Raw genomic sequence first — 8655 nt, 5'->3', positions numbered from 1 at the left:
AACCTTATATGATTTAGTGTGTTGTTAATCTACAGAATCGTACTAAGTGAAAAATCAAAAGGTCATTTCTTGACAAAACAATGGTTTCCAATTTGGGAAATGACTTCAATGTTTGCATTCCTAGAAGATAAAAAAACTAAAAAAGGAAAGGGTGAGGAAATCAAGTAATACAGGTAACTCTAGTATGGTTATGGATGCCTGATTGACAATAGAGTAATGTTATGTGGAAACTAAGACAATATCATCGTTGGGCCTATGGATGACTTTCTATTCAAATAAGGCACTATCTAATTTGATATTAGGATTTACCAAACTATGTAGGTTGCTATGACAATGGACTTCAAATCATGCTCTCTTCAAAGAGGAATGCTAAATTCACATGCACCCACTAAAATGAATGCTCCATTCAACTCCTCTGATAGAATGACATATGCAATCTACCTCTTGATCTATGAATTCATAGCCTAATAATGTCATTATTGATTTTACCCAGTGAGCTTGTCCAATATTATACATTGTAGTTACCACCACACTTTCCCTCTCATTTCTACAACCATTTGAGCTTTCTTGATTTTTCTCTTGATGCAAGTACTTCTTTCTTCCCATGCTAGCATTGCCTCTTCACATATCATATTTCTCCATCCAAGCCTTAGGATTGCATAAATATGTAAGAAAAAAGAGATTGTGTGAATCAAAAAAATGTAGTCTTCATTGATGCATTCTACAAATATTGTGTATAACAACTCATTGTAATATAGTTGGTGACATGCTTCTTATTGTTTAATGACAAATATTATAGGGATTCAATTGAAATATTTACACACTAATAATTTAAGATTTAGGGCTATTGCATAATCTAGTAGCTAATGGTCCGTTTGGTGAGCGGAATAGGAATACGTATTATGGAATAGAACGTATTTATGTTTTCCATTTGGTTCAGCCAATATTTGATGGGAATTCGCGGACCCGAAAATTTATGTTTTCTAAAATTTTTTAAAAAAGGAATAGGAATACATATTCCAATAACACCTATTTTGGTGGAATTGCAAAACCCCATTTTTGGGCCAAAAATGGAATACATATTCCATTTTTACTTCGTATTCTGATCTCGTTTTGGTGCATCCAAACAAGGAATTCAAATTTTTGGAATACGTATTCCTATTCCTATTCCGCTCACCAAACGGGCCCTAATAGTAAATACATTTGGATTCATATTTGATGATAACATACAATGTCATGTTCAAATGTTATAATTTTAAAATTGTATTCCAATTACTATGACAAATATGTTGATATTAACTTAATATTTACTGATTAGATATGTAAACTGAACAAATATTACAAACTTAAATGATACTTACTTTTCCAAAGTTTCGTTAAATACTACAATTTAAAAAGAAACATATTGTAATTATGTAATAATATTTCCTTCAAAGTTGTACAACACAAAATAATAACACCAATTCTATTCAAAGATTTAAAAAATACTTCAACATATACTTTGATTAATGAATCAATGTTTACATATTGATCACACAAAATAAATATTTTCTATTTAAAATGTTAATGATAATTAATTCAATCATTAAAAAAAATTCAAAGAGATTAATAAGTTACCAATTATCAAAATCATCACATTGAAAGCTGTCTATTGGTTCTTCCCTTACACCTCGTATGGCACAAATGCTAGTTAGATACTCTCTTGTTTACTTATATTCAAATTTTCTATGTACGTATATAGATGTTAATTCAATTTTTGGATTTTCCTTATATATGTAATTGTACTACATTCTACAAAGATTTGTAACAAATGTCTTATATAATCATAATACAAATTTAAAGAAGGAAAATTCCTATTTTCTGGAGATCTATCATGTTTGGTTGTCATATATTTGAATACAAAATAAAATAGTGGTATAAGGGATTACTATTTCAATGTTTCAAAGCATTCACAAATGTAACTTACAATATTTAACTTCTTCGCCACTCCTCTCAATTATTAATTTCTTCAATTCATGGTGATTCTATATTTTTCCAATCTACAAATACAATACAACTGTTGTTTTTGACAGGAACTAGACACTTCACGTCTCTTGGTGAAGTGTCTTTTGACTATAATATCATATATTACACCATACCCCTACCTAAACCTGCAACAAATACACGCAAATCTTACATAAGAGCTGCCACTCTATCGATCGATTCTTCAGGTGATTATAATTGCCAGTAAAATTGGGCCGTGGCCCGGCGTGCTATATGCATTTCCGGAAAATTACTAACTAAATTTAATTATGTTGGAGAATGATGCGCAGATCTTTGCCGTAGAGAGTGTCTGTCGTTACCCTCAATTTGAATGAGTTTGCCTCTTCTTCGCAAATAAACCGGTTTTTTGGTCACAATTACACGGCGCTTTTACCATGAGCATGTCTGGAGGAACCCGGTCCACCCTGAGAGCGCTCAGTCCCATCTCCCTCTCTATCTCCACCCGATACGCGCATGGAGAACGTCCTTATTGTTGGGTGATGCGATGTGCTTCCCTACCGGTGTTCCATGTTCACTAACAGTCATGACTTTTGGTGCAACGGCAAATGGGTCCAACAATTGGTATCAGAGCTTGGTTTTGGCTTGGTCATGGGTTCAAATCTCCCTGGTGCCTTCCCGACGCGTAAACACTTGGTATGCGCGTCGAAGGGGAGATTGTTGGGTGATGCGACGTGCTCCCCTGCCCACAGGTGGTTAGTTATGTGGTGTTCCATGTTCACTAACAGTCGTGGCTTTTGGTGCAACGGCAAATGGGTCCCATGAGGGCCTTGAGATAATGCTCAAAAGGGATCAACTACCGGGTCTCCAATCAGCAAATTTGGAATTTTGTGAACATTGCCTTTACGGAAAGCAAAAGCGGGTCAGCGTCTTGAAAGATGGACATGATTTCAAGGAGAAACCATTGGAACTTGTACACTCGGATGTCTTTGGTCCGGTTGAGGTAAGCTCTTTAGGAGGTTCAAATTTTTTTGTTACATTCCTTGATGACTGTACTAGGAAAGTATGGATATATATGATGGCAAATAAATTTGAAGTCTTTTCTAAATTTAAAGTTTTCAAAGCTCTTGTTGAAAACCAAAGGGGCCATAAGATCAAATGTTTAAAAACGGATAATGGAGGTGAATTTTTTTCGCTGGAGTTTGACAATTATTGTGCAGATAATGGTATTCGTAGGGTGAAAGTTGTGCCCTATACCCCTCAAGAAAATGGGGCAGCGGAAAGACTCAATAGGACAATAATGGAGAAAGCTCGGTGTATGCTTTCTAATGCAGGATTGGGAAAAGAATTCTGGGCTGAGGCATGTAATACAACCATATATCTCATTAATCGAAGTCCTTCTTCAAGGTTGAACTTCAGAATTTCAAAAGAGGAATGGCAAGGTAGAAGACTCTCTTATTCTCATGTTAAAGTTTTTGGTTGTCAGGCTTTTGCACATGTGCCCAAAGAAAAAAGAAGCAAGCTGGATCCTAAATCTGAGCCTTGCATATTCGTTGGCTATGGAGAGGATCAGTTTGGCTTCAAGCTTTGCAGCTTAACTGATAAGAAGATTATTAGAAGTAGAGACGTTGTCTTCAATGAGAAAACCTTTCCAGCATTAAATTCTCAGGAAATGTTTGAAAAAGAATTTGTGTCAATCGCTGCACAAAGGAATGTTGGATTGAATCCACAAACAGTTTCTAACACTATTTCATATAGTCCCACCTCTGGAAACTCAAGCCACACTCTTGGCAATAAACGTGGGCAATTTCAGAGTGTAGGTCCAACTAATCCGCAGCCTACACATAATCTGCAAGGGGCAAATGAAAACCAGGTTCAAACGCACGTAATAGAGGTGAATGTACAGGGTGCAGAACTCCATCCGCAATGTGTTAGAGCTGTTTCACAGGGTCTACAAATTGATTTGCAGGACGTTAATGTGCAGGGTAATCATGGTGGGAGCACAGACCAGCATCTTGGTAATACCGGTTTTGAGGTACCCAATACAAATATATCACAGGGAGAAGGCACACTTCATAATAATCTGTTCTCAAGCAGTAGAGAGGGCATTTAACATTTAAACCAGCGAACTAGTGTAACTGGTTCTCCATTTGAATTGGTTCAACTAGAGAACAGAGAACCCCAAATGAGAAGATCCACTAGAGAACAAAGAATGACGGCTAAATTCTCTAATTATGAATTATTGTATGCTGAAGAAGCAGAGCCTTCAATTCTAGTTTCAAAATTTTCAGAACCGTCTACATTCAAAGCAGCTCTCAAAGATGTCAATAGTGATAAATGGCAAACAACGATGCATGAAGAAATGGATTCTTTACTCAAGAATCGAACTTGGGATTTGGTATCTCTTTCGCCTAATCGAAGACCACTTAGGAACAAGTGGATATATCGTGTGAAAGATGAAGCAGAAGGCAATAAACGCTTCAAAGCCAGATTGGTGGTAAAGGGATTTGATAAAAAACAAGGGATAGATTTCAATGAAATCTTCTCACCAGTTGTCAAAATGACAACTATCCAAACTGTTCTAGGATTAGCAGCTACATGGGATCTTGAATTAGAACAACTTGATGTGAAAATAGCTTTCCTACATGGTGATGTAGAAGAAGAATTGTACATGGAGCAGCCACAAGGGTTCGTAAAGAAGGGACATGAACACCTTTATTGCAAATTAAATCGGAGCTTGTATGGCCTGAAACAAGCCCCAAGACAGTAGTATGTAAAATTTGATTGCTTCATGGCTGAGCATAATTTCACAAGATGTGAATCAGACCCATGTGTCTACTTCAAGAAACTTCCAAGTGGAGAGTTTGTCATCCTTCTTCTTTATGTCGATGACATGTTAGTAGCTGGCACAAACAAAAGAATCATTAATGAGTTGAAGCAAAAATTGGCAAGCCAATTTGCAATGAAAGACTTAGGGGTGGCCAAAAAGATTCTTGGTATGACAATCACAAGGGATAGGAAAAAGAGGGAAATCACTTTGTGTCAAAAACAATACATTGACACAGTTGTTGACAGATTTGGCATGGCTGAATCAAAAGTAACTCCTATTCCTCTTGCTGGTCACTTTCGATTAAGTTCTGAATTATGTCCTCAAACATAGGAAGAAAAAGAATTTATGGAGAAAATTCCATACAAATCAGCCATTGGTAGTATTATGTATGCTATGGTTTCTACTCGCCCCGACATTGCTCATGTGGTGGGAGTTGTGAGCAGGTTCATGAGCAATCCCGACAAAGCTCATTGGGAAGTCGTCAAATGGATACTAAGGTATCTAAAAGGTACTTCAGATTATGTTTTATGTTTTGGCGGAAACAAAGTTCAACTACAAGGTTACACTGATTCTGATCTTGTCGGAGACTTGGACAAACGAAGGTCTACCACTGGTTACACCTTCACATTTGTTGGAGCTGCGATCAGTTGGGCTTCACGGTTGCAACATTGCATTGCTCTTTCTTCAGCTGAAGCTGAATACTTAGCTCTTTCCGAAGGTGCAAGGGAAATGATTTGGTTTCAGCGGTTACTTGGTGAATTAAAAGTTCATCAAAATGAATATAATCTGTTTTGTGACAGCCGTAGTGCGATCTTCATGGCACATAATCAGTCATCACAACGTCGCTCCAAGCATGTTGATGCACATGCTCACTTTGTTCGTCATGCAGTCGAAGAGGGCAAGCTGAATGTTGTCAAGATTGACACCAAGATAGATCCGGCTGATATATTCACGAAGGTTGTTGCCAAAGAGAAGTTCGAATGTGCTAAAACTTCTCTTGGGCTTGTGAAGAAAAGATAGATCATTCTTTGAGCAGGGTATTGGGTGATCAGTTGCAGCATTGGTTGTCCTTCAGGTGGGAGTTTGTTGATATTGTGAAGGCCAACAGTCAAGTCTTCTTTTCCCTCCAATAATCGAGTCTCTTGGTTTCCAAAGACTCTTCATTTGTAATATTATTGGAGCCCTTTTATATGCTGCTCCTGCTCATTTGTAACTTAACTTTTTCTTATTAATTCAATACTCTGCAGTCTGGACGTAGCCACTATTGTGGTGAACCAGGATAAATCTGGTGTTGTGTATTTCTTCTTATTGCAACATTTTCATTCTCTGTTTAATCATTTCACTTATAATCGAGGCCGGATTGATAGACATATTGCTTCCCGACCTTTCCGATTTCGATCTCTTCTCCGCAGAACCACCGGACTTAAAATACGCTGGCTGCTCTAAAGAACTGGACTCCTGATGCTTGCCCTCTGTTTCAATCATTGCCTCCTCATTTGAAAAACCGTTGCCCTGACTACTGACTGCACTTCCGTTGTCCGTAACGATAGTGAGCTGCTCAGAAGACTGCTGCGGTTCGGCAACGCCGGAATCGGTGGTCTGAAGAAGGCTCGTTCTACAGAGGGGACACGTTTTGTTTGTGCGGAGCCACGTGTCGATGCACTCCGGATGAAAGGCGTGGTTACATTCGGGGAGCCACCGCAGCATCTCGTGGTCCTCAAAATCGATGAGGCAGACCGCGCACTCGGAGCCGTTCAGCCCCGTCATCTGATTGTACCTGAAAACAGGAAAACTCTCGATGATCGACCGCTCCAGTCCCTTGGCCGCCCCAACGGTTTCTCCATTATGAACGCCCGCTACTCTGAAAGTTGTGCTGTTCTCCCGACTCGTCAGGCGGCGGCGTTTGCAAGAGGAGTAAAACGAACTACAGAAGAAGCTGAAAAGCGCGAGGATGATTATCGCTATGGTGGGATCGAACTTCATATTAAAATCGTCGGGGCCGTTCGAAGTTACTATTTCCGGCCGTATGATCTGTGAAAGTCACAGCATTTAATAAGGGAGGGAAATTCAGATTGTTTCCTCATCTGCAGAAAACTGATTGTACAAAACTACACTTGGTCACATCTATATTGTCACATACTTCCAATAAACTCCATGGTTCTCCAGTCTAAGTTCTCCATCTTCATTGAATGACGGAACGTTTGAATAAAGACATTCTGCAATACATTTGTAGAGGGAGAATTAGGTAGTAAAAGGGCATCGATCCCACGGATAAAGGAACGTCTAGAGTAAGTTAATGTATCGTAGCATTCAAGGCAAAAGAAGGCAGATGGGCTTGACTTTTGTGTATATCTTCTATGCGGTTTTCCTGCCAGCTGCCCCGCCCCTGGTTTCTCCTCACTCAACATCATTTTCGCCAACTTCCAGAAAACTTCAGAAAAAGATTAAATTACTACTTTTACGAAACAGTTTCGACAAAATATCTGGTCGAATTGTGCAAGGAAACAAGTTCTACCAAGAAATAAATAAATGAAAAATTAACTAGAGCGTGCACTAAGAACAACTGGAAGGATATAGCTGATAGTTGTGTGTGGTCGTTGTTGTCCCTCTTTATAAACCTCTAATTTCTAATAGCAAAGTATTCATGGCTTCCATAGCATCTGAAATAATAGTTATCTCTATATTGACATAAATTGTACACCATTTCTATTATAAAATCATAGTGAAATTAAATACAATTAATATTACTTTCTTTGTATGTATATGTTGTTTTAATTTGTATAAATTTTTCAAAGAGAAAGTTCTTTGCTGAGAAATAAAAGGATAAATTGTACTATAATAACTTGTAAGAAATCAACATATCAAAAATCTGCATATACAACATAAATTGATAAGAGTTTGGCCACTTAAAATTCTACTATGTATTCTTCTCTAACAATATTATGCTATAATCACTCTATGAAAGATCAGTTTAAATATTATATTTTTGATATCGGATACTTACAAAATTGTACAAACCGTGACAATATTTTCAGTCTACGAGGTCCAGAGATACAACTATATTTGAATTAGTTATTTAAAACATACCAACTACAAATATCTTAGTTATTAAGATACATTGGAGAAAAGATAATATGTAGATGCTTAGTCCTAATGATGTGATGTAGTATAAGATTTTCATTGTGCACACTGTGTCCTCAATTCTTTCTTATGGGCTGCCATAAATTCCTGGACTCCTCATGTTATGAACACAAAACAAGAATTACATACATGTCCACCACAAGAACTCCACTCTTACTAGATGACCATAGACCCCCTTCAATTGTGTTATTGATATCCACATCCTCCAAAACTCCAATTTTAGCACAAGCAAGGAGGATGCTGAAAAAGGCTTTTTAGATTAGTTTTGATCCCCATAATTGCACTTGGTTACAAGTTTCTAAAGCTTTATCAACAAATATATTTTTTGCATATCATGCAATCATTTCATTCCATATTTTTCAAGCATTCTTTCAAATAGCTCATGTGTCATATATATGCTTCCACATTCAACATGCATACCTACCAAGGTAGTCAACTGATATAAATCCCCCTTCCCTTTTTATTTGATGGATGTCCATAGTCTACTCAGACTTACAATGGTTGTAGAATGGCAGGGACATTGTATCTAGGTTTGAGGGTAAGTAAAAGGGCATGGTGATAATAAGATAAATAGAACTTAAGAGAGCTAATAATCATAGCCAATGCTTTTTTTTTCTTCCATAGTAGTAAAGCTTTTGCCCATGCAGTTATAGGGACCGTGGAAGAAGGGAATAGGCAACGTCTAAGCAACAAACTAAAAATTA

At 37.5% G+C, this 8655-nt stretch overlaps 1 protein-coding gene across 1 annotated transcript; it reads right to left on the bottom strand.

Moving 5' to 3' along the window:
• Positions 1–6115: 6115 nt before the first annotated feature.
• On the bottom strand, positions 6116–7029 carry LOC149542134 (RING-H2 finger protein ATL38-like). Its single transcript, XM_089795695.1, has one exon. The coding sequence runs from the start codon at positions 6791–6793 to the stop codon at positions 6116–6118; it is 678 nt and encodes a 225-aa protein (XP_089651821.1). The 5' UTR covers positions 6794–7029.
• Between the last annotated feature and the right edge of the window lie 1626 nt (positions 7030–8655).

Source organism: Cupressus sempervirens, chromosome 8 (genome assembly GCF_028749045.1).
Source record: "Cupressus sempervirens isolate cs-2001-9-10 chromosome 8, ASM2874904v1, whole genome shotgun sequence".
Classification (NCBI taxonomy): Eukaryota; Viridiplantae; Streptophyta; class Pinopsida; order Cupressales; family Cupressaceae; genus Cupressus; species Cupressus sempervirens.
This window is presented reverse-complemented; position numbering and strand designations above follow the sequence as displayed.